General features: G+C 36.0%; 1 protein-coding gene across 4 annotated transcripts; it reads right to left on the reverse strand.

Annotated features, from left to right (window-relative positions):
- PPWD1 (peptidylprolyl isomerase domain and WD repeat containing 1) lies at positions 1-27,056 on the reverse strand. Of its 4 annotated transcripts, none has more exons than XM_027101011.1 (11): positions 26,793-27,056; positions 23,515-23,617; positions 21,525-21,625; positions 21,261-21,381; positions 12,590-13,037; positions 8,654-8,844; positions 7,622-7,811; positions 4,686-4,867; positions 3,149-3,230; positions 1,653-1,835; positions 1-618 (listed from the first exon to the last, which is right to left on the reverse strand). In XM_027101011.1, exons 1-11 carry the CDS (start codon positions 26,980-26,982, stop codon positions 475-477), a joined length of 1,935 nt encoding a protein of 644 aa, XP_026956812.1. In that variant the 5' UTR covers positions 26,983-27,056; the 3' UTR covers positions 1-474. The 4 variants fall into 4 exon arrangements, with proteins under 4 accessions (XP_026956812.1, XP_026956815.1, XP_026956814.1 ...); XM_027101014.1 differs by lacking the exon at positions 26,793-27,056 and adding an exon at positions 22,048-22,140 and having other exon boundaries at positions 23,515-23,619; XM_027101012.1 differs by having other exon boundaries at positions 564-676; positions 26,793-26,997.
- Positions 27,057-27,276: the final 220 nt, after the last annotated feature.

Here is a 27,276-nt window from a genome sequence, read left to right on the forward strand (position 1 = left end):
CCAAAGGCACTTCCTATTTATTTATTGAAGTTTTACTTACCACTACTTACTACTTAACAGTGATCAAAGGACAAAACTATTTGGCATGTAACACAAACCTTTTGTAAAAGGAAATGGTATATCACTGTCACATCTTGACCCTTTCTTATTGGATCTAAGGAAACATTTGAGGGCAGACTATCTGGCACATTTTTAAAAAACTAAGGAACAAATGCATACCATTCTCATTGTTTAATATGGTTTTCAGTCTCATGAGAAATTATGTATAAGGAGTGCTATTTGCCTGAATTTTGGTCCATTTCAGTTTATCACCTCAGGATGAGAAATACTGCAAGAAAACTCAAAGGCAGAGTTTTTAAAAAATGGCCTTTAATGAAAAATATAAAAATAAATCTTAAGAGCTTCCTTATGTAAAATAATCCTGTGTTTAATATGTGTATTTTTATTTACAAAGACAATGAGACAAATCTTATTTTACTTGACAGTAATATTTATGATGCTGACATCCTCATAGGGCTTATCTGTTTTGGGATTGACTTTGACGTTGGAGATCCTCTGTACAACTTCCATTCCTTTAGTCACTCGTCCAAACACTGTGTGCTTATTATCAAGCCAAGGCTATGTTGGAGGACAAATAGAAAATCTTGGTGAACTCCAAATTCTTAAATCACACCCTCTGGGTGAGCAAATTAAAGAGAATTTAAACTTCAGCTTCATTTAAAAATATAATTAAAAAATACTTTCACTTAGCAGCTTTTAAGAGTAATTTCCATGTTATATTAAAAAATATAAAAGCATAATCTAATGTTTAATTAAATATCTGCATCTTTCAGACCAAACAGCACTTGAAGATGTTTTCTGAAGCTAAGTTCTTTGCATGGCTTAAAGAATTATGGCTAAGGCTTTAAAAGTTTTCTGCACGAATCTTACCCTGCACAAGAAGCAGTTTGGAATAGTTTAGGCAGCATGTGCTTTGGCATCAGAGAGACAGGAGCTCAAACTCTGGCTCTGCTACTTACTTGACGTTTGTCAAGTTAATCAGGTCTGTTTCCTCATCCATTTTTTAAAACTGGGTATAGTGATAGTAGAAGTATTGTGAATATTACATGAGATTATGTGCCTGGCAGACAATAGTTATAAGTATTTTTCCTTTACTGCTCGGTGCCTACGTCTAAAAAATAAAATGTGTAATTTTTATAATTTTGTGGAACTGCATAGCAATAGAGCTAGATATTCTTACACTGTATTTCATTAAATCTACAATGTCATTGATTAAGGGCTGCATTCTGATTTCAGAGACATAAAAATGTGGAAAAAAATATCTTAAAATTGGGAATTCTTACACTCTAATCCTCTCATTCTAAAGATGAGGAAACAAGTCCAGAGGTAAAATAATTTGTTTTGGATTGTCCAATTAATAGTGGCAGAGTTGACTTAAACTGCAGTGTCCTGAATTACAAAAGTACTGTTTTACAAAGTAAAATCTGATTTGTTAGGTAATTTTACAGTTTCTTCTCTAAATTGTTTTCATTTTTATATCCTGGCATATATAAATAATGTAGAGAATAATAAAGCTCTCTTTTCTACTAAATTCACTCTCTTAGATCAAAATCTATGAATCTTTGGCTTATAGACAATGCTGTTCTACTTACCGTTGGTACTACTGTTATGAAAAACTGGGATCCATTAGTATTCGAGCCAGCGTTGGCCATGCTGAGTGTATATGGTCTGTCATGTCGTAATGTTGAATGAAATTCATCTTCAAATTCTCCTCCCCATATGCTTTCTCCTCCCATACCAGTACCTGTTGGATCTCCTGTCTGAATCATGAAGCCCTTAACAGAAAGGAGATAAAATCACATTACACGTGTTACATATAATGTATGCTTTGGAGTCTTATGTTTGTCAAGAGTGCTTTGTAGTCAATAAAATCTTAACTTTATTAACAGTCATTCTATAAAGTAATTTTATTAAACTCTTAGTTATACTTTAATTTGGATGATATATTTCCATTGCTTAACTGCTACCTTATTTCAATGATGGAAACAAAAATGTAAAGGTCTTTCCATTTATAGATAGGTACTATCTGGCTCAGTAATCTAAAGCCAATTAATAATTTAGATAAGTTTTAGGATCTTACATAATGTGTTAGGTCTTAACATAATTGCCCCATTCTTCTCTCTTCCCTTTCCCTAAACACTGGATTTTCTGGTGAGTCACTTCACTAATTCCTTCAGAACCCTGAAATCTGATTTTTCCTTCTGGCGTTTCTCCTGCCATTTCTTTCTTTTTAAATTTTTTCTTTAAATTTATTTATTTTTATTTTTGACTGCCTTGGGTCTTTGTTGCTGCACCTGGGCTTTTTCTCTAGTTGCGGCGAGCGGGGGCTACTCTTCGTTGCGGTTTGCGGGCTTCTCACTGGGTGGCTTCTCTTGTTGTGGAGCACAGGCTCTAGGCACGCGGGCTTCAGTAGTTGTGGCACTTGGACTCAGTAACTGTGGCTCGTGGGCTCTAGAGTGCAGGCTCAGTAGTTGTGGTGCACAGGCTTAGTTGCTCTGCAGCATGTGAGATCTTCCCAGAGCAGGGCTTGAACCCGTGTCCCCTGCATTGGCAGGCAGATTCTTAACCACTGCGCCACCAGGGAAGACCTCTCCTGACATTTCTGACCTGCCAGTAATCAAGAACTACATCACTGCTCCATCCATTTTATGGAATGCTGCTCAACAAAATCCTGGGCTGAGTTCATTCTGCTCGTCAGGTATTAATGGTAGTTTTCACAGATAAAGTGGCAACATGGCTCTTCTATTATTTAATCTTATCTTCTAAATCCAGACCTTATCTAGCCACTAGGAACTGGTTACCTTGGCTGTTGGTCTTATCTCAGCAACATCCTTTATTCATTATCTGACCCTTTGCTTTAACTGCTTTAATTGCTGCAGTGTTTCTAAAAAGGTAACCATGCTATTATTCTTATCCTTGATTCTAGATCTGATTCATGACCATCCATTCTTCTTTTGACTTCCATAGTCCATTTTTCCTATTCCTAATAAACTGCTAAGTGTGAGAGAACAAGATTCCTTAGGTTTTAAACCTCTTGTTATGCAATAACATACTATTCCTTAAATCACATAAAATTTGCATAACTGACCTTAATTATGCGATGAAATGTATGTCCATTATAATAACCATTTCTGCTGTGAACACAGAAGTTTTCCACTGTCTTAGGGCACCTAGTAAGACATATATTAAAAACATGAAAATTAATTGGAGCACCTTATGACAGTTGTCTTTGTAGTTCAGCTTCCTAATGGTGTTTTCAGAATCTTCTGACTGTTTCAGAAGGACAGTCTTCTTTTCATAATTTCTTCTGATCTCAGGACAAGCAAGAGTTGACAGGGCATATAAGCAGTAGCCTATTCTTACAGTTTAATATACTATCTTTAGATCATGCCTGCTTATTATATTTGAGTTTGACAGTATTTAGATTCCAAAGTCATTGAGGAGTTTTAAAAAAAACAACCATAACACCTTAACCCACTGCACGTAGTGGGTTAAGTTCCTGGAAAAGGTAATTTTCTTATTAAAAAAAATGATATAGGGCTTCCCTGGTGGTGCAGTGGTTGAGAGTCCGCCTGCCGATGCAGGGGACACGGGTTCGTGCCCCGGTCTGGGAGGATCCCACATGTCGCGGAGCGGCTGGGCCCGTGAGCCATAGCTGCTGAGCCTGCGTGTCTGGAGGCTGTGCTCCACAACGGGAGAGGCCACAGCAGTGAGAGGCCCGTGTACCGCCAAAAAAAAAAAAAAAAAAAAAAAAAAAAAAAGATATAGTATGGTGATATTTCCTGACCAATGACTAATTCACTGATATGACAGCTACTAAATTTAATAAACTTTAAATGACAATCACACATTCAGATACACTTCCTAAATAATATTCACTAATCTCATGAGACAATTTAATACAGTACTTTATCATGTAATAGCTCCTAAAGCTGGGAATGGCAGAGGGAGTCAGGAGAATCTGTACCAAGCACATCAGGGAATAGGCTTAATGGATGCATGGGTTCTGAATGCTTAAAATGAGATGGTCCAGGAGTCTAGAACTGCCTAGTTTTTTGTTCAATGCCATGATATGGTAAAACACTGGACATAAAACATTCATATCCAAAATAACTAAGTACTTTTAAGTCAAGGAATTGTAAAAGATGTCATCTTTTGGATCAAGAATAGCCAGCCATACTGTATCGTATTTAGTATTGTATGTTAATTCTGCAAACTTTTCAAACATCAGGAAGGAAAAATAATTATCCTCCCCTTAAAGATGTGCTTTGAGAGGAAAGCCAGTTATAACAAGTGACCCACAAAACCTATAGTTGGAATGTGTAGTTGATGGTGGTAATATATATTTATCACTTTACAGTTACATTCAGCACTGTCATAGCTACGATATTCTGTCCTTATAATAATAAACCCGTGAAGTATGTATATTGAAGTATGTGTATATATTTATAAAATTTTCCCATTTCCTAGCTTAACAGTTATCAGAAAGCTCAGGAAAGATGCTCTAACATTTCAATTCTTCTAAATTCCTTAAGTCAAAATAGCAAGAATTTTAAGTTGCATAGTTTCTTCAAATATACACATTTACACTGGTGTTTATTTACGACAACAAAAACAGTACATACTCAACAGGAAAAAGTTTGATGTGAATGTCTCCCATGCTCGTGTGGATAATGGCACTATCTGACACTCGTTTAGGTCCCTCAGCTTGAGTAGCTGCCATGACTTCTTCTTTAGAAGGTTTCTCATTAAAAACATCTCGGTCAGAATCTGCACTTTTTGTATCTTCTGGTTCTCGTTTAGTAAACTCAAGGAGGAAAATAAAAAGTGAGTAAATGAATTAAATTTTTCATCTGGTTAAAATTTACGAACAAGAAAATTTCATTTCTAATGAAGTATTTGAGGAAACTAAGAATTCACATCAGAATAAATGCTTATTTCAGGAATCACTTCCTATCATAGGATGTGTAAGGCAGCTAAATTACTTCTACACTTGTCTAATATGAAAATTAATATGACAAAGATGTATGATTTCAAATGGAATTTAATTTTTTTGGTGGAAATTTTTATGGGTACCCATTTAACAAGATGCAGTTTTATTTGAGGTAGCTCTCTGCTTCTGCCTTCTAGTATGTCCTACCTAACCTGCAATTTATTGCTTACTTTTCTCTATTTAGATTGCCTGAGTTTGAATTCCAGCTCTGCCACTTAACTAGTTATGTGACTTTGGGGAAGTAAATTGATTACTTTCATTTCCTCATTCATAAATGGGGATAATAATAAAAACTACCTCAAAATGGCACCTGATATGAAGATTAAATGAAGGGATGTAAGGTGCTTAGAAAACAGTGCCTAACATATAGAAGGCACTATATACATATTAATAATTGTTATTTCTATGAGTAGGACCTTGTGCTGGTAGGATGAGGATTCAAAGATGAATCAGTAATGGATCGTGATCTTTTTTTTTTTTTTTTGGTCAGAGCCCATCTGATCTATCTAAACTCTGAAGCTTGGAAGAAAGGATTACATTTTGAGTGAAGTTGTAGAAATCTCAGGATCCTCGGGGTCTACGGAGAATTGAGAAAAATCTTTCAGTTGTTGAAATTCTGGACTTCTCAAGGCCTGTTTCTTTTATTTGACTCTCAATAAGCAGAAATCTTTTCCCCCAAGAAAGTTCTACTGGATGTCAACTAAGTTCCAGGAAGGTAAAGCTAGTGCCCAGGCCCTGTCTTGCCTAATGTCATTCCTTGATCTACTTGGATCAATTCCAAATAAAGGAACAACTAAGCTAGGATGTTACTGCCTTAACATATTATTCTCCAGTTATCAAAGGAATGGCATGTCTGTTGTACTATTTAATTATGTGAATTTAAAAAGTTATCTTGATTTAGTTAACATGTGGAACTATTAAAGTTCAAATTCTGTAAAATTTTACTTTTATTTCATGATAGTGGATTTGAAAAAAGGGATACGAAATTTGTGTATATGTTTACCATTTTAGGTTTGCTTAAGAATATGTACATCTAATAAAAAATTCATTAAAATGTTAGCAGTATAAATACACAGTGAGTGACTTAACATTTTGTTTTTCTATTTCTTCAAAGTTTCCAAGGAACATGTATGGTTTAATCAACATAAGCATGAACTCTGAGGAAAGATTAAGAAAGAAAATTTGTTAAAGTTTTTAAATAAAGTGGATGGAAAATTAGTATATGTGTTTTTAGTGTATATCAAGAATTATCTTTTGATTTATTTTTACCTTCAAAACAGTTAAATTACAGGTAAAAACAAGAAAAATTATTTTCCTTTAACATATATTAAGAAATCTTTAACAATGACTTTGAAAGTTATAAGCAAAATTCTCCTCTTAAAAGAATATACCCATTTTAGGCTAAAAGCTTGGTTGGAGGAGATAAACTGCTATTCCTACATTTACCAAATGCTGGTATCCTTCATAGCATCACAGCTGCTTCTAATGTGTCAGATGAACGAATGAGTATACTATAATGGGCCAGATACTTTACCAAACTCTGTGGAGTTTGATATGTGAAGAAAACATAGTGCCCTGTAATTATGGATTTTATATTATCTTGAGGAAGAGAGGATAGTGTCAGAGACACCCCCCCCCCACCAAAAATCAGCAAATTATTCCAAAAAGTGTGACACATTACACAAGCAGGCACACCTAATCCAGACTTAATGTCAAGAGAAGGCTTCCAAGCTGAGACCAGAAGTATGAGTAGGAACTGGGGAAAGGTGTGTGGCTGGTAGAAGGAATAACCTGTGCAAACACCTACCAGTAAAAAGAACACTCAAATCTTGTAAATGGGATCAAGTTCAGTATGGTCAGTATAGCAAATGAACTAAAAATGAAGAAAGATAAACTAGGAGGGCAGCTGATATAGATAGCTGGGGAGTTATTAAAGGATTTCAGGCAGAGAAATAATCACATTTGGGTCTTAGAAAGTCTCTGATTGTGAAGGATAGAATGCAAGCACAGAAGTGTCTACACTTCAGATTTTTCTGTTTGAACAATCAGAACGGTGCTACTCCTAGATAGCTTAGTAGTTTGATTTTGAGTCCAATCTTAGTGAACACTGCAAAGTACTTTTAGTTCTCCAGAAAAAAAAAATCCCTCAGGAATGTACAATTCCAAGGTAGCATCATTACAATGGAATCAAAAGGTAAAAATATGTATGTAGAGAAGGAGGTGTGCAAGTTATGTTCAAGAGTAAAAGGTGAAAAATACTAAAACAAGAATTTTAAAAACTCCACAGCAAAAACTATCATAGCCACTTACTATCATCTTAGCACAAATCGTTGTAGAAGCCAGGTTGAAAAATGTTCAAAACAGGATGTAAAACAGTACAGAAATACTTAAAATCAAACCCTAGTTAAAAATTCTGCAATATTAATGTTATAAGATGGTATTCTGGTTGTTTAGAAAGTCTGCTATTATTGCCAACATTTTCTTCAGTTGAAAGCACAAGCTAAAAAAATAAAACTCCAACTAAACTGGAAGAAACATTAAAGTCTATCTCCTAGTACTTCCACATACCATATAAAATCTATTCTTTTTGAAAGATGTACAGACTATTGTTGGGTCAGCTTGAATATTCTGAAGAACAGGGTTTTCAGAAGCTTTCATTTCTATAGTAGTTGCAGCACGATGTTTTTTGGCTATTCCCTGGAACAACGCCAATTGCATCACTCTAATATTTTCTTGCTTGCCTAAGATCCGCACACACCTGGAAAATACAACAATATTTTATTCAACAAAATTATCAGGATTAACTCCAGTTATAACAACTTTACAGATAAAAGCTAGGAATCAACTATATTCTTTATCTTTGTACAAAATAACTAGTGAAAGGTTTTTAAAGTGTTTTTCTACCTCTCCTTCTCCCCCAAAAAAGTTATTTTAAATTGGTAGCTATCTATAATTTTCAGATTAAAACAATAACAATCATTCAGTCATACAGTTTTAACCTATCCCTATCATTTTAATCTTTCTGCAAGTCTTCAAAGATTTTGTATTGCCAAGAACTACAATATAAATTTGTTTATATGTGAGAATGTATAGCACAAGATTTTTTTCCTTTAAATATACTTTAAGTTCTTTTCATTTACATTCTGTGATAGTATCTGATTATAGCAATTTTGTTCTAAGACCAAATGGGCTGTTTGCACAAAAGGCTTTTTGTGGTTTCATACATTTTAACTTCTGATTTTATGTCTAGCAGGATGTAATGCTGAATTCTGTGGTTAAAATATTTGGCAACATTTAACATGAACCAGGCTAATTTAAATCAATAAGCAAAAGACAGACTGAAACTTGTTAAAAAAAAAAATTGAAACTATGCATATCTTCCTTCCATTTCTTTTACAAACATGAGTGGAAACTTTTTACATAAGATTATAAACAACCAAAAGACCACAGAAAAATCCAGTCAAAACATTTGGTTAAGCTTAGACATTTGGGACCATTCCACTTGTCTTAGAACAAACAAAACTCCCATTGTTTCCCAAAAGGAGGAAATGGTCCCTTAAAAGTACATTTTTAAAAAGCATAAATTATATTAAAGCTTACCGGTTTGTTTCTACATTTATAACTTTAATGCCCAGCATTGTTCCATAGAGTACAAAGTGTCCAGTTTCATCAAAAACTATATTAATTAATCTTACTGCATCCACCTTCTCCAATTCACGTTCTACAGCCATGCGTCGGCCAAATTCCATGTCTGGTAGCTGTTGCCTCATCTGCTGCAGTTCAGTAAACATCTAGGAAACAAACCATTTATTAACAAAAAATGTTACATGATAAAGGGAAAGAGAATTTAAATAAAAGCAGAGTATACATTAAGAGCCACTAACAGTTTATGTACTTACATATCTTCTTAAGGAGTATTCTAAACACTTGAAGCAGGAAATCAAAAGATGTTAGTAAGTTCAATCATAAAAAATAGTATTTATACTAACTGGTTCTTCTAATGAAAAAAATAAAAGAGTAAACATAACTACTGCTTTCTCTGCAGAAACAATATATCTGCTGCATTTTATAAGCCACAGACTAACACTTTCCAATAGAAATATAATGCAAACCACATATATAATTTAAAATTTTTTAGTAGCTACATTAAACAAAGTAAAAATAAACAGATAAAATTAATCTTAATGTTTTATTCAACCCAATATATCTAAAATATTATCAGATGATTTAAATTTAAGTAACAAAAAATATAAAAAAGCAAAATAAAGATATTAAAACATTAAGCAGTATTTAAAAATTGAGATATATTCTTTTTTTCTTATATTGTCTTTGAAGTCCAGTGTGTATTTTATACTCAGTCCAGCTCAATTTGGACCAGTCACATACCAAGTGTTCAACAGCCATATGTGGTTAGTGGCTATTAAACTGGACAGTGCAGCTATGGACTGTGAGGTCCTTGTACAAGGATCATGGGCCTGCCATATAACAAGCACTCCATTTTTGTTGAATGAATGAACTCTTTTATGATTTCACTAATTTATAACAATTTCATAGTTCAGAAAATGTTTCAAGTTATTTTGGAGCACCATTACAGTTAATTATCATTAGGAATATGTGGTTTAGGATAGACGAATATTTTTATGAGTGCCCTTTATTTTGGACATTTGGTTTACTTTTCTTTAGATATTTAATACACAGCTTTCAAGATGGAGGTCACATCTCAATTACTATGTACTATCACACTACCAGCCTCCCCAAAGATGTGATCTTTACAGTTTTCTAGATATTTAGGGCATCAAACTGCAGAAATCAAAAGTAGCTCTCTATTGCAGATGAAAAGAAGTCAGGCTTATGTCCCATATACTTCTTTTTTTCATGCTTGCATTAATGAAATATCCAGTTTTTCTGATATGGAAAGAACAACATACATAACTCCAAAAATGTAAAGGAGGTATGTGTTAGGGAACAAGATGAGGCCAAGTTCTTAAAGAATAGCTAAAAAGCTTGGTCATTAGGGTTTCTTGTCTCCAGTCTCCGAGACTGATATATTGCTTTACTCATTTGCCAGAAATAGCCTAGATGCCAGACTACATTTTTGTAGTGTGGGACCCTTGATTATTTTTGCTAGAGAGAAGATTCATTTTCAAGACTTAAAGTCTGTACATGGCCATCTGCCCATATATATGTATTTAATAAATTTAATCCAACCTTTTAAGCACATCAGTATCTTTTTTTTTATAGTATTCTAGCTTTAATAATTGGACCTCTGTAATACACAACTGCATGGCCATATGCAGTGCTCCTGATTAATAAAATACCAGAAGATACAACTTCATACCATCTAATTAAATTTGTCTATTAAACCAGGGCTCTAACTAGTTAGAAGCTCCCTCCCTTAACATGGGACTATGAGATTCTAGTCATTAACCAGTCATTAGCATTGTACATAATTTAACTGGCATTTGCCTTTTTTTTTTCCAAACTCTCTTATTCTGAATTTCAACTTCTATCATACACTTTGCTGCTGACCTTCTCATATTACCTCAGTCCTATAATTTCAACAAATGTTAAAGACAACAGTGAAGAAATAGTGGATTGAACATCTCAGAGTATATGTGTTAAGAGATTTATATCCAGAGAATAGATTTTAAGTATTTCTTTTCTTAAGGAATCTGGGAAGAGCCGTAAGTTGTAAAGAGTTTTAAAATTATATTTAAGTTGAAACCAATATGTAGTCACCAGCCACCATCAAAGAAGAAAATATCGCAAGGAAAGGTTTCTCCTTCTCCTAAAAGCATAATGGAAAGCTATATTCTTCCAATAAGAAAATGAGTTATGAGGATGATTTGATTAGCAAACAAATCTTCCCTTTTGTCTGGATTCATATTCCTTCAGGCAGATGATCAACCCAACTTATTACTACTTGCCACCAAACAAGAGTATCACTAATAAGGGTCATAACATTTTTGAAGCACTTAATTCAGGGAATCTAATGTAAACTGGTGACTACCAAGATTGTAGAATTGACACTGTCATACAGTAAACATTAGCACTACAAAGGTTCAACCCACAGCCTTTCAAGAGGATTCAACATACCATTAGCAGTTAGAGAACCACATGATGGAAACACGTGATGAGACTCAAATATCCACAAAAAGCAATTACCTTAGCATGGATAAAAACGCTTATTCTACAACTACATGCTCTAATAAATTCTTTTTTTTTTTTTTTTCTGTTTTATTGGCCACACTGCGCAGCATGCAGGATCTTAGTTCCCCAACCAGGGATCGAACCCACGCCGCCTGCAGTGGAAGTGCGGTGTCTTAACCACTGGACCGCCAGGGAAGTCCCAATAAATTCTTGTTAGCAGTAATTATGTGTCAAGTATTGTTCTTAATGCTGGAAATACAATCATAAGCAAAACAGATACAGGACCATAAATCACACACAGTTTAGTTTACTGGGGGCTGATACAAATTAATCATATAATAAGACCAAATATTCTAAAAGAAAATAAACAGTGATACAAGAACCACATAAAAAAAAAAAGTTGTCTGAGACTCTAAGCACAGTGGAAGATTACCAGGGAAAATGACTCCTCAAGATTTGAAGGATGAGTTCAATAGGTAATAGGAGGAATGGGGAGAGGGGTCACTCCATACATGAGGGACAGCATATGCAAAGGCCCTGTGGTGGAGGACATAGTCAAGAACTGAAAGAAGGCCTGACTGGCTAGAGTAAGAGGTAGTAGAGGTAGGTTGAAGGCACAATATGGCAGGCCACGATTTAGTCTTGATCCTAAGAACAACAGGTAGTCACTAAGAGATTCAAAGTATGACAAGATCAGATATGTGCTTTGGGTGTAGCATGGATAACAGATTAGGAGGAAGCCAGAATAGATGCAGGGAGTAGGCCAGGCAATAGGCCAGGCAAAAGATCATGAGCTAGGGTAGTGACAGCTGTGCTAAAAGAAGTGTATGTAAAGTATATGCAGAAAGTAAAATTAACAGGACTCATGATGAATTAAATAGAGCAGTAAGGAAAAACAGGTAAAGATGACTCAGATTCTGGCTTGTGCAAGCAGATGGATATTTGTGCCATTCATGAAGACAGCAAAAATAAATAAATGAAATAAAAGGATAGGACCAGGTCTGTTTATAATAGAAAGCTGGAAAAATAAATTTGGAAGTAGTCATACAGACAGACAGGAGTGTAGAGTGAGAAGAGAAGGGGGCCTAGCATGGGTTTTGAGGATCTCAAAAGAAGGAACTTGCAAACAAAACAAAACTGAAAAAAAAGACACATAAGTATAAGAAAAACTGGCTCAGAATTTATCAAATCATAAACCTAGGGAAGGCAGTTTTGAAGAGCAACAATGCAAGACAGCAGACAGTTGAATAATATCTTTAATGTGCTAAGAGAAAATGATCATCAATCTAAATGTCCATATCCAGAAAAAAATACCTTTTAAGAAATAGCACAAAATAAAGACATTTTCACAAAAGTAAAATCTGATTAAATTTATATGGCACTTACACTTAGTGATTCATCGAAGACTCTCATGAGTTTTCCAGTTAAAAATCTGAAAATTCTAACCTTTCTATCAGAACCAATAGTAGCTATTTTCTTCCCATCAGGTGAAAAACATATGCTGGTTGGATAAGCCTTGCACTTGGCAAATTCATATAAATCTGTGTCAGTTTTATATTCCCAGTTCACATTTTTGGGGAATTTATATTCATGAAGAGGACCGGTCCAGTATTCAATCATTCCAGATTTGTCAGAAGACACTATTGCTTTGTAAACTGGGTTTAGCCGTATCTGAGTAAGAGGTGATGTATGGAGTTTGTCAAAAATATGTAGCGGCTGGTTATCTCCTCGACCGTCATAAATGAAAATTTTTCCTGTACTCTTCTCAGAAGCAGCAACTGAAGATATGGCATCCCCTGGGCAATAGATCCACTCACACTGTCCAGGAAAATAGCTAAAATAGTAAAGAATTGAGGGGGAAGAAAAGAGGTCAATACAAGAAGTAAGCATCCTTCCTCATTCTCATCACCAAACAATGTCCTGGCCAGTGATTTACTTGTTTTGGATTCTTTGCTCAGAAGTAGCAAACAGAGACACAGAATGGGGAAGAATAAGAATAGCTACTGATTTTTCTCTTTCTGACTTCATCAATGCAATGATAATAACTTCTGAGGATTTATCAAACCACAAGAAGAGAACTGCATACAGCAGATTATTTACAAGGAAACCTGAACAGACGTGGGCCTTAAAATACTCCAGGGCATTGTTTTTTGGATCTTTGTCTATGTCTCCTCTCCATCTATGTATAACTTACTTTTAAAGGTTAGCATGTAACAGTATACTTCATAAATCCATTCTTCAAATATTTAAGATAAAAAAATTTTAGTTATGACTATGCTCAACAGAAAAACATTCTGATATCACACTCTCGTGATCAGTAGCTTGATCTTACAACTATGAGCTTTGAACATGCTACCTGATAAAGTGTAAAACAACTGGACATATTTCATCAACATACAAAACTTATATATTCAATTGTGTGTTGTCTCCTTCAAAATAGTCAGTCTGAGAAGTTACACAGTTATTCCAATGATTGAGATAGTGCTCAAAACCTTTTAAGGACTCTTAGAATTTCTATCAAAGCTTAAAAAATATAGGCATACCTTGGAGATATTGCAGGTTTGGTTCCAGACCACTGCAATAAAGTGAAAACTGCAATAAAGCAAGTCACATGGATATTTTGGTTTCCCAGGGCATATGAAAGTTTATGTTTACACTACCTGTAGTCTATTAAGTGTGCAATCGCACTAGGTCTAAAAATATAAATATATATATATATATACGTACCTTAATTAAAAAATATTTTATTGACTCCCTCTTGCGAGAGCACCAGAATCACAACTACCTGCTGAAAAATTAACGACAGGAAGACACTGGAACTCACCAAAAAAGATACCCCACATCCAAAGACAAAGGAGAAGCCACAATGAGATGGTAGGAGGGGGCGCAATCACAATAAAATCAAATCCCATAAATGCTGGATGGGTGACTCACAAACTGGAGAACACTTATACCACAGAAGTCCACCCACTGGAGTGAAGGTTCTGAGCCCCACGTCAGGCTTCCCAACCTGGGGATCCGGCAACAGGAGGAGGAATTCCTGGAGAATCAGACTTTGAAGGCTAGTGGGATTTGACTGCAGGACTTCGACAGGACTGGGGTAAACAGACTGCACTCTTGAAGGGCACACACAAAGTAGTGTGCGCATGCGGACCCAGGGGAAGGAGCAGTGACCCCATAGGAGACTGAACCAGACCTACCTACTAGTGTTGGAGGGTGTCCTGCAGAGGCGGGAGATGGCTGTGTCTCACCGTGAGGACAAGGACACAGGCCGCAGAAGTTCTGGGAAGTACTCATTGGCACAAGCCCTCCCAGAGTCTGCCATTAGCCTCACCAAAGAGCCCCGGTAGGCTCCAGTGTTGGGTCTCCTCAGGCCAAACAACCAACAGGGAGGGAACCCAGCCCCACCCATCAGCAGAAAAAACAGATTAAAGTTTTGCTGAGCTCTGCCCACCACCAGTCCCTCCCATCAGGAAACTTGTACAAGCCTCTTAGATAGCCTCATCCACCAGAGGGCAGAAAGCAGAAGCAAGAAGAACTACAACCCTGCAGCCTGTGAAACAAAAACCACATTCACAGAAAGATAGACAAGATGAAAAGGCAGAAGGCTATGTACCAGATGAAGGAACAAGATAAAATCGCAGAAAAACAACTAAAGGAAGTGGAGATAGGCAACCTTCCAGAAGAAGAATTCAGAATAATGATAGTGAAGATGATCCAGGACCTCGGAAAAAGAATGGAAGCAAAGATCAAGAAGGTGCAAGAAATGTTTAACAAAGACCTAGAAGAATTAAAGAACAAACACCTAGAAGAATTAAAGAACAAACAAACAGAGATGAACAATACAATAACTGAAATGAAAAATACACTAGAAGGAATCAAGAGCAGAATAACTGAGGCAGAAGAACGGATAAGTGACCTGGAACAGAGTGGTGGAATTCACTGCTGCAACAGAATAAAGAAAAAAGATGAAAAGAAATGAAGACAGCCTGAGAAACCTCTGGGACAACATTAAATGTAACATTTATATTATAGGGGTCCCAGAAGGAGAAGTGAGAGAGAATGGACCTGAGAAAATATTTGAAGAGATTATAGTTGAAAACTTCCCTAACATGGGAAATGAAATAGCCACCTAAGTCCAGGAAGCGCAGAGAGTGCCAGGCAGGATAAACCCAAGGAGAAACATGCCAAGACACATAGTAATCAAATTGGCAAAAATTAAAGACAAAGAAAAATTATTGAATACAACAAGGGAAAAATGACCAATAACATACAAGTGAGTTCCCATAACGTTAACAGCTGATTTCCCAGCAGAAACTCTACAAGCCAGAAGGGAGTGGCATGACATTTTAAAGTGATGAAAGGGAAGAACCTACAACCAAGATTACTCTACCCAGCAAGGATCTCATTCAGATTCAATGGAGAAATCAAAAGCTAAGAGAATTCAGCACCACCAAACCAGCTCTACAACAAATGCTCAAGGAACTTCTCTAAGTGGGAAACACAAGAGGAGAAAAGGACCTACAAAAACAAACCCATAACAATTAAGAAAACGGGAATAGGAACATACATATTGATAATTACCTTAAACATGAATGGATTAAATGCTCCAACCAAAAGACACAGGCTCGCTGAATGGATACGAAAACAAGACCCATATATATGCTGTCTACAAGAGACCCACTTCAGACCTAGGGACACATACAGACTGAAAGTGAGGAGATGGAAAAAGATATTCCATGCAAATGTAAATCAAAAGAAAGCTGAAGTAGCAATACTCATATCAGATAAAATAGAGTTTAAAAGTAATGAATGTTACAAGAGACAAGGAAGGACACTACATAATGATCAAGGGATCAATCCAAGAAGAAGATATGACAATTATAAATATATATGCACCCAACATAGGAGCACCTTAATACATAAGGCAAAACTGCTAGCAGCTATAAAAGAGGAAATTGACAGTAACACAATAATAGTGGGGGACTTTAACACCTCACTTACACCAGTGGACAGATCATCCAAACAGAAAATTAATAAGGAGACACAAGCTTTAAATGACACAATAGAGCAGACAGATTTAATTTACAGGACATTCCATCCAAAGACAGCAGATTACACGTTCTTCTCAATTGCGCATGGAACATTCTCCAGGATAGATCACATCTTGGGTCACAAATCAAGCCTCAGTAAATTTAAGAAAACTGAAATCATATCAAGCATCTTTTCTGACCACAACACTATGAGATTAGAAATCAATTACAGGGAAAAAACATAAAAAACACAAACATGTGGAGGGTAAACAATATGCTATGAAACATCCAGGAGATCACTGAAGAAATCAAAGAGGAAATCAAAAAAATACCTAGAGACAAATGACAACAAAAACATGACAATCCAAAATCTATGGGATGCAACAAAAGCAGTTCTAAGAGGGAAGTTTATAGCAATACAAGCCTACCTCAAGGAACAAGAAAAATCTCAAATAAACAATCTAACCTTTCACCTAAAGGAACTATAGAAAGAAGAACAAAATCCAAAGTTAGTAGAAGATCAGAGCAGAAATAAATGAAATAGAAACAAAACAATAGCAAAGATCAACAAAACTAAAATCTGGTTCTTTGAGAAGATAAACAAAATTGATAAACCATTAGCCAGACTCATCAAGAGAGAGAGGACTCAAATCAATAAAATTAGAAAAGAAAAAGGAGAAGTTACAACAGACACCGCAGAAATACAAAGCATCATAAGAGACTACTACAAGCAACTCTATGCCAATAAAATGGACAACCTGGAAGGAATGGACAAATTCTTAGAAAGGTATTACCTTTCAAGACTGAAACAGGAAGAAATAGAAAATATCAACAGACCACTCACAATAATGAAATTGAAACTGTGATTAAAAATCTTCCAACAAATAAAAGTCCAGGACCAGATGGATTCACAGGTGAATTCTATCAAACATTGAGAGAAGAGCTAACACTCATCCTTCTCAAACTGTTCCAAAAAATTGCTGAGGAAGGAACGCTCCCAAACTCACTCTATGAGGCCACCATCACTCTAATACCAAAACCAGACAAAGATACTACAAAAAAAGAAAATTACAGACCAATATCACTGATGAATACAGATGCAAAAATCCTCAACAAAATACTAGCAAACACAATCCAACAACACATTAAAAGGATGATACACCATGATCAAGTGGGATTTATCCCAGGGATGCAAGGATTCTTTAATATACGCAGATCAATCCATGTGATACACCATATTGACAAACTGAAGAATAAAAACCATATGATCATCTCAATAGATGCAGAAAAAGCTTTGGACAAAATTCAACACCCATTTATGATAAAAACTCTCCAGAAAGTGGGCACAGAGGGAATCTACCTCAGCATAATAAAGCCCATATATGACAAACCTACAGCAAACATCATTGTCAATGGTGAAAAACTGAAAGCATTTCCTCTAAGATCAGGAACAAGGCAAGGATGTCCACTCTCGCCACTATTATTCAACAGAGTTTTGGAAGTCCTAGCCATGGCAATCAGAGAAGAAAAAGAAATAAAAGGAATAAAAATTGGAATAAAGAAGTAAAACTGTCACTGTTTGCAGATGACATACTATACACAGAGAATCCTAAAGATACCACCAGAAAACTACTAGACCTAATCAATGAATTTGGTAAAGTTGCAGGATACAAAATTAATGCACAGAAATCTCTTGCATTCCTATACACCAATGATGAAAAATCTGAAGGAGAAGTTAAGGAAACACTCCCATTTACCAGTACAAAAAAAACAATAAATACCTAGGAATAAACCTAGCTAGGGAGACAAAAGACCTGTATGCAGAAAACTATAAGACACTGATGAAAGAAATTAAAGATGATATAAACAGATGCAGAGATATACCATGTCCTTGGATTGCAAGAATCAATATTGTGAAAATTACTATACTACCCAAAGCAATCTACAGATTCAATGCAATCCCTATCAAATTACCAATGGCATTTTTTACAGAGCTAGAACAAAAAAATTTTAAAATGTGTATGGAGACACAAAAGACCCCAAATAGCCAGAGCAGTCTTGAGGGAACAAAACGGAGCTGGAGGAATCAGACTCCCGGACTTCAGACTATACTACAAAGCTACAGTTATCAAGATAGTATCGTACTGGCACAAAAACAGAAATATAGATCAATGGAACAGGATAGAAAGCCCAGAGATAAACCCACGCACCTATGGTCAACTAATCTACGACAAAGTTGGCAAGGATATACAATGGAGAAAAGACAGTGTCTTCAATAAGTAGTGCTGGGAAAACTGGACAGCTACATCTAAAGGAATGAAATTAGAACACTCCCTAGCACCATACACAAAAATAAACTCAAAATGGATTAGAGACCTAAATGTAAGACTGGACATTATAAAACTCTTAGAGGAAAACACAGGAAGAACACTCTGACATAAATCACAGCAAGACCTTTTTTGACTCACCTCCTAGAGAAATGGAAATAAAAACAAAAATAAACAAATGGGACCTAATGAAATTTAAAAGCTTTTGCACAGCAAAGGAAACTACAAACAAGACGAAAAGGCAACCCTAAGAATGGGGTAAAATATTTGCAAATGAATCAACGGACAAAGGATTAATCCCCCAAATATATAAACAGCTCATGCAGCTCAATATTAAAAAAGCAAACAACCCAATCCAAAAATCCAAAGAAGACATACAGATGGCCAAGAAGTACATGAAAAGCTGCTCAACATCACTAATTATTAGAAAAATGCAAATCAAAACTACAATGAGGTATCACCTCACACCAGTTAGAATGGGCATCATCAGAAAATCTACAAACAACAAATGCTGCAGAGGGTGTGGAGAAAAGGGAACCCTCTTGCACTGTTGGTGGGAATGTAAATTGATACAGCCACTATGGAGAACAGTATGGAGGTTCCTTAAAAAACTAAAAATAGAATTACCATATTAGCCAGCAATCCCACTACTGGGCATATACCCAGAGAAAACCATAATTCAAAAAGACACATGCACTCCAATGTTCACTGCAGCGCTATTTACAATAGCTAGGTCACGGAAGCAACCTAAGTGTCCATCAACAGATGAATGGATAAAGAAGATGTCGTATATATATACAATGGAATATTATTCAGCCATAAAAAGGAACGAAATTGGGTCATTTGCAGAGATGTGGATGGATCTAGAGACTGTCATACAGAGTGAAGTAAGGCAGAAAGAGAAAAACAAATATCGTATATTAATGCATATATGTGGAACCTAGAAAAATGGTACAGATGAACCAGTTTGCAGGGCAGACATTGAGACACAGATGTAGAGAACAAACGTATAGACACCAAGGGGGGAAAGTGGTGGGGGGGAGGGGAGAGGGTGGTGGTGTGATGAATTGGGAGATTGGGATTGACATAGATACACTAATATGTATAAAATGGATAACTAATAAGAACCTGCTGTATAAAAAAATAAAAATTCAAAATAAAATATTTTATTGCTAAAAATAATGCTAATTGTCATCTGAGCCTTCAGCAAGTTTTGTAATAGTAACATCAGAGATCACTGACCACCGTAACAAATACAAAAATAATGAAAAAGTTGAAATATTATATGAGAATTTCCAAAATGTGAAATAATGACACAAACTGAGCAAATGCTTTTGGGAAAATGGTGAGTATAGACTTGTTCATGCAGGGTTGCCACAAACTTCTATTTGCCCAAAATCCCACAGTATCTGTGAAGCACAATAAAACAAGATATGCCTGGTTCTCTTTCAATATCCTCAAAGGGGGCAAATGTTCAACATTTATGAATAGATTTGATTTTTTTTTTGTTTTTTTTTGCGGTACGCAGGCCTCTCACTGCTGTGGCCTCTCCCGTTGCAGAACACAGGCTCCAGACGCACAGGCCCAGTGGCCACGGCTCACGGGCCCAGCCACTCTGCGGCATGTGGGATCTTCCCGGACCGGGGCACGAACCCGTGTCCCCTGCATCGGCAGGCGGACTCTCCACCACTGCACCACCAGGGAAGCCCCAGATTTGATTTTTTAAAATAGCTAAAGTCTGAGGGAAACAAAGCTGGGGAATAAGACACATGATCAATAGGTATTTCTATTTGTAGTCAAAAAATAAGTTCTGACCACAAATAATTAGACTGATTTCCTTCAGTGTCTCATAAACTGATTTTGAAGGAAATTCCAAAGAATTCCTGCTACATACTGAATTGTGTAATTCCAATCCCCTACTCCTCCAATTCATATGGTGAAGCCCACATCTCCAAAGTGACTGTATCTGGAGAAAGGGTTTTAAAGAGGTAATTAAGGTTAAATGAGGTCATAAAGGTGGGGCCCTAATCCCACAGGCCTGTGGCCTTCTAAGAAGTGGAAGAGTGAAATATTCCCCACTCTTTCCCCTGTCCCTAATGAGGACAAAGTGTGAAACCTGGAAGAGAGTCCTCATCAAAACCACATCCTGCTGGAACCTTGATTTTGGACTTTCCAGGATCCGAAACTGTGAGAAAATAAATTTCTGTTGCTTAAGCTACCCAGGGTATGGTCTTTTGTTTAATCTCATTACTGTACAGTCTAAACACATAGTTTGGATGTCAATATACTTCAAAGTTAAAATAACCAACAACTCCAAAATTGTGCATAAGCCTTATAGAAACACAATGCCATATTAGTGGAATAAGCATAACAAGAAGTTAATTCTACGTACAGGTAAATTAGACACGATGGATACTCATTAATTTATTAAGTAGTGTCAAATGGATATAATGAATCCTTTTTGTGGCGCTGTTGCGACATTTCTGCTGTAATTAATGACAAAAACCACAGCAGGAGCCCCCAAACAGCATCATAACAAGGATTCATAATATTTAATTTTCCCAAGTAAAATCAAAAGTCACATTTTTTAATGGAATGATAATATATTCTGTTTAGAAATACCTATGGAACAGGGAAGTTTAGTTCAAGAATTCTTCCACTAAGTTAAAAAATATATATACTTTAAAACAGACTCACCCAAGCTTCAGCATATTGATCATGTCAAAGTTCACTACATCAAACACCTTCATTGCTTTATCATCACCCACGGAACAGAACAATGCTCCCTCAGAGCTAATTGCAATACTCTCAATAACTCCTATTTAAATAAATCAAATTAAAACATTCTAGTAAACACCAATGAAATGGACATAATTGAAAGAAAAAAATATTTTAAAAGGAACTTTAATCAGTACAGTTTAAAAGAGAGCCAAAAAAAAAAAAAAAAAGTGAAATTCTTACCTAGGTGACTGCGAAAATGTTTAACAAATTCAATCCCCTCTTCTACTTTTTTCCAGAATTTAACATGTCCATCATGACTAGCAGTAATAATAAAGTCTGTCCTGCATATATAAAATTGTAGAAGTTAATTTCTAAAACAGATCTATGAATCACTTAGTACTCCCAAAGCAATCATTCACTGAGAATCTTGGACTCTTAAATAACAGGTTAAAAAAAAAAAACCTTCCTTTATGCAGACCACTATATCACTATACTAGGGTAGACAGAACATTGCAAAATTTGATGCTCTTTTTTGGATATCATAACAGCTTCTGCTGCACTAATTTTAAATCCAAGAACTAGGATCAGAATTGAGCTAGAACTTGACATTAAAAAAAAAAAAAGAAAAAGAAAAATCTCACCAGGAATCACTAGATCTTAGGGTCCTTTAATGCTAAAATTACCCTATAGGCAGTCTTTTCACAGGGAAAATGTACTATCTTTCAGAAGTTGATAAATAATTAAATTCCAACATACTACTTACATATACAGCAAAATTCAATGTAAGTTTGTTTTATATACTATCGAAGGTATTTTGGTTGTTTAAGTATCAAAATCTTGTACAGTATAGCCTCCTCTGTCAGGTATATAAAAATAGAAACCATTTGTTGAAACCTAGTGTATGTCAAGTACTCTACATACATTATCTTAGTTACAACTACCTTTACAGCAACTCTGTTAGGGTGAATATTTTTTTACCACCTTTTTAAAAATTAGGAAATAGTTTTACAATGTTAAATGTATTTGTCACAGGTCCATAGCTGGAGAGCAGCATTCAATATTGGGTCTGCCTAACTTCAAAATCTGGGTTTCTATAAAATCTTCAAAAATCTTTCTATTACATCCTGCTACTTAGGTTAAACAAAGAAACTTGGAGTGATAGAATGCTAGTCCTATATGCAGCTTTATACACTGACAACTTTGGACTAGGAAAAAAGAGTTAATATTTGGTTAAAATTATCCCATAAATGAAATATAAAGATATTTAATTTAAATCTTTAACTGTCTCCAAGAGATCAAGAATAGACTGATCCAAAGAGCAACAACTCATCTTCTTCTTTCCATGCTCACTGCCAATATCATCCCAGCCACCATCATATCTCATCTAGGTTTCTGTATTGGCTTCCTAACTGCTTTCTCTGTATCCATTCTTGCTCTATTTGAATCCATTCATCTCACCACAGCCAGAGTGATCTTAAAATAAATAAATAAATATATATATATATATATATATATACACACACACATACATACACACATATACATACATACATACACACATATATATGGTGCTACTCTCCCAATCAGGTTCAAATTCCATATAAGAAATAGAAAACCCTCTAGGGTTTAGTCCTTGCCTTTTTCCTCCAGCCTCATCTGCCATTTAACCCCTCTAAACCTGCTTCCTTTTCTGTAAAATGTAGATGATACTACCTTATAAGATTGTTAAGATAAATGAAACAATTTATGAAAAAGCCTTGGCACTGTACCTGGACATAATATGCACTCAACAAAGAGCAGAATATTACTATTATTATCCTTCTACAAATCCCTATTCAGCTATTTTGAAGGTCCTGTGACAGTTCCAGAATGTCTTAGATCTCATCATTTTCCCCATTAGTACTGAAGAGGCCAGCTACCAATTACTCCCATCTTAACTAATAGATTCTTCTTCATGGAAGCTCAGATACTACCTGGATCATCCCCTTTGGGCATTTATCTCCAAAAGACATGTACACAAACTAGGGAATTTTGTCTTAGAGAATGCATTCCTTGTATGATATAGGAAAGACCATGTAGGTCTTTATTTAACATAAACTATTACAAAACCTATGGAATGAAATAGAAATCCTTAATATCCTAAAGCTACTTCTACAAATCCATCTCAAAACTGAAGCATTTTAAAAAAGGATACACTTCTTAGAAAAAAATTAAGATGTGATAGACTTACTTGGTGCACACCACATGGGTGATAACATCTCTATGCATGTAACTGCGCTCATACATGGATGCACTGGGGAGATTATCAAGATAGACTCTTTCAAACTCTAGAACTAAGGAAAAAAAAGGAAAGAAAAATATTTTTTAACAACTGGAATGCTATTTTGTATTTTCTTCTAGATTTTAATTTCTCTCAATTCACGTATAATGAAAGAAAAATCCAGTGTCAGTTATGTCAGTTGTAACTTATTTCACAGTACTGAATAGCACCATTATTTAGTCGGTCATAACAGGTTTTCAAGTACTATATAGACATTTAACTGTTCCCAGAACTTAAGAATTGAGTGGTTCTGGCTTAATATAAAGGTTCCATTAAAAACCAAAAATCTTAAAGTTTCATGAAAATATCACAACCATATTTCTAACCATGTAGATACAATCATTAGTGCTCATTTAAATAAGTAATAAGAGGCCAGTGACAATCTAGAATGTCTCAGTTTATCTTGAAGGCAATGATCCTCTTTGAAGTCACTGATACTAGGTTTGAAACAGGTAAACACAATAAATGCTTAGATTTCTGGAGCTGAGAAAATCCTAGAGAATATCCAGTTGAGTGCTTCTCAAACCTTTCCCAAGGGCGAAACATTTTTAAGAGTGGTAATCTGAGGAAATATTTCATTATAGGAGCTATGAAAAATTTACTAGTAAAAAATGCCATTATACTTGTAACCAACAAAACAATCAATGATGGCCAAACATGCCTATAAAAAGTTCCTAAATTAAGCATGACTGTTCCTAAATTAAGCATGGTTTTTCGTAACTACTATATAGCAGACTCAAAGTTGTGTCCAACAAATTACTTTTCCCTTCATTTTTAGTAACAGAACCCCTGTTTTTATATGGGAGTATTGACATCCAGCCACAAGATCTTTCTCACCATCTCTGCAATTAGGTGTGACCAAATGCCAATGAGATAAAAGTGAAAGTGTTGTGCAACAGTCAAGAAGTCTCTTTGAAGAGTTGTGCCCTTCTTCCCTTATTCAGTCCTACAGCTGGGAACTGGGAGATAAGCACTGTTAATTCTAACAAACACTAAGGACAAAGATGAGGTCCATACCCTAGTGATGTTTGGGCATGAAGTTGGAAAGCACCTAGGTCCCCTTGGAGCCTCCACACCAATCCTAGATTGTCTACTTTAGGACTTTTATCTTTTTAACGTTACTGTCATATTGAAGTTTTCTGTAATATGCAGCTAAATTTAATCCCATCTGATGCATATTCATTTTGCTGTTTGTTAGTTCACTTGTTGAACAGATATTTACTGAAAACAAACTAGGTTCCAAGAGACATGGACATAAAGAAGAATTAACACATAGTTCCTGTCCTTGAGAAACCATCAGTTTAATTAAAGGTAATGCCATATCATTTATAGTGTCTTTCTGAAAATGTGTACAAAAATCCCATGTCCAAAGAACATGTTAAAGGGGATGGTTCCATTTCTAGAAAGTTTTAAACCCTAAATCTTTATCTAAAGATTTTAGATAAAATCTTCAATGATATTTTTCTAACATTTCATACATGTTTTTAAATTTCAACTTTTTCTTCAAACTGAACACACTACTGACTGGCTAATAGAATGAACATCTAATTGTCTCAATTGGATCGAGTTTATAAGCTTTTTGTCCCCTAATGCTAATATCAGCACTTTGATATTTTTGGATTTTTCCATTCCCTCCACTCATTTCCACAAAAAAAGGACATGAAATCTAGTGCAAGAAAATAATTACGAGCATAAACATTATAATATTCAATCATTCAATACTTATTGAGTATCTGCTATATGCAAAGCACTGTACCAAGCACTGGAGCAAAACAGGCATGTTCTTTGCTCTTATATGTTTACAGTCTTAACAGTGAAGAGAAACATTAATCAGACAATCACATGAATAAATATACAATTAAAAATGTAGCAAGTGTAATGAGGAAACAATTGCTACGGAAACATTTAACAGAAAGACTTAGTAGTAAAAAAAAGGTAATGCACTTTAAGGGTGTTAATGTACAATGTTCAAAAAAATAGCTTCTTCAAAATTCGGATACATAAAATTTGAAGGCTACCTATAAATTCAGTGTGATAAACACACCTCAGATTTATGATCAATGTACTTTAGAAACCTAGCCCAGACTGGAAGAAGTCACAGGTTTCCCAGAGGAGGTGATAGCTGAGCTGAGTGTTAAAGGTTGAACAATAGTAGGTTAAGTGAAATGGGTGAGCGAAATTATTCCAGGTAGAGACACCATGACAGCCACACAGGCATTCACAGGAGAAAAAGGGCATGCCCAATTCTCAAGTGTTTTAGTATGGCTGGATCACAGAGTAAGAAGGAACTACAAGGGTTTGGTAGAGGGAAGTAATGGAAATGCGCTGAGGGAGGTAAGGAGAAATCATATCAAGAAGGACCTTGTATGCTATGTTAGGGAGTTTGGACTTTGTTTTGAAAATAATGAGAAATCACTTAAAATTTTTAAGTAGGGAGAGTAATAAAGATTTGAACTTTCAGAAAGACAACATTTTAATTGTCTTATACGTTTAAGGAAAAAATTTCAATAACTTAAAAAATAAGTAAATTTAATCTGTCCCTTTCACCACTGCCCCCCCCGCCCTTTTTTGGACCACCCTTTTTAGTTGATAAAATTTTGTCACTAATCCACGTTAGTGGAAAAATGCTTCAGGCCATGGTATCTCACGAGTATGGTTTGAAAACCACAGACCTTGGTTTTTAGATGAAAGATTTGTGATCCAGGAAATTTATGTAACTATATCAGAAAACTCATTAGTGGAAGAGTCAGGATTGAAATTATCTTTACCTATTCTTTACCACTCTAAATAGGCACCGCCTGCCCCGGCGGCCCAACACACTACACCACTCTTGAACTGAAAACCTTAAATAGAACCAGTATTCTTATCCACATCTGCTAAACGCGGTTAAAAATTCCAACCTCATACGGCTGCTGTACGGATTAAATGAGAGGCGCCAAACACGTAAGTACCGGCATAAATTAGCTTTAGCATCCATTGTAACAAATCAGAGATTAATTGTGTTAGATATTATCAAAAAGACGCTTTACTCAAACCAAATAACTATTTCGGGAGTAAAGAACGGCCAGAAGTGAGAAGACGACCCTCTGTTCCGAGGGCACAAATCCTCCGTTTTGGGGTCTGGCTTGAACTCTCCTACTCGGGGGACACAGCATTCCAACCTGCCCTGTGTCTATCTCTGTAGCTACCTTTCCTCTTCTTGACCAGCGCTGCCTCTACAGGTAAGGGCCCAACCCAGCGCTCTTCATTTTCTTCTTCGTTCTCTTGGGCCACAGCCACTACCAGCTCTCCCTCGTCGAGTTTCCTTTTTTCAGGTTCCTCCGTGTCCCGGCGCCTTCTCCTTCTCAACTGTGACTCGCTACCACCTTCGGCCGCCATGTTGTCCGAATCGTCAGAAAAGGCGCGACACCCACAAGCTCTGCTACCAATCCCGAAGCAGCGGCGCGGCCTGTTTGTCAGCGGCAGAGCAAGTTCCGGGATTGGCTGGGAGCAGAACCAATCAGAAATCAGCGCGCGCGAGTCCTCGGCCGCAGAGCCGCGTCTCCGGTAGGCTGAGAGGACCTGAAGTCCGGGTCTCTGCGTGGTGGTAAGCGATGCGCCGGGGAGAGCGCCATAACAGTTGAAACTTGCTCCGGGGTTGGCAACTCCCAGGGTATGGAGCTGCAGCCCCAG

This window comes from Aethalodelphis obliquidens, unplaced genomic scaffold (assembly GCF_003676395.1).
Source record: "Aethalodelphis obliquidens isolate GAN/ISIS:26980383/991018 unplaced genomic scaffold, ASM367639v1 scaffold4, whole genome shotgun sequence".
NCBI lineage: Eukaryota > Metazoa > Chordata > Mammalia > Artiodactyla > Delphinidae > Aethalodelphis > Aethalodelphis obliquidens.

Excerpts from the sequence above, each read along its gene's own strand:
- PPWD1 (XM_027101011.1), bottom strand. The coding sequence starts at position 26,982 with ATGGCGGCCGAAGGTGGTAGCGAGTCACAGTTGAGAAGGAGAAGGCGC. Across the intron at positions 8,845-12,589 it reads TCTTCGATGAATCACTAAGT|ATGTTTACTGAACTGCAGCA; the intron begins GTAAGTGCCATA and ends TTTGTTTCCTAG. Across the intron at positions 619-1,652 it reads TCATAACAGTAGTACCAACG|CCTTGGCTTGATAATAAGCA; the intron begins GTAAGTAGAACA and ends CCTCCAACATAG.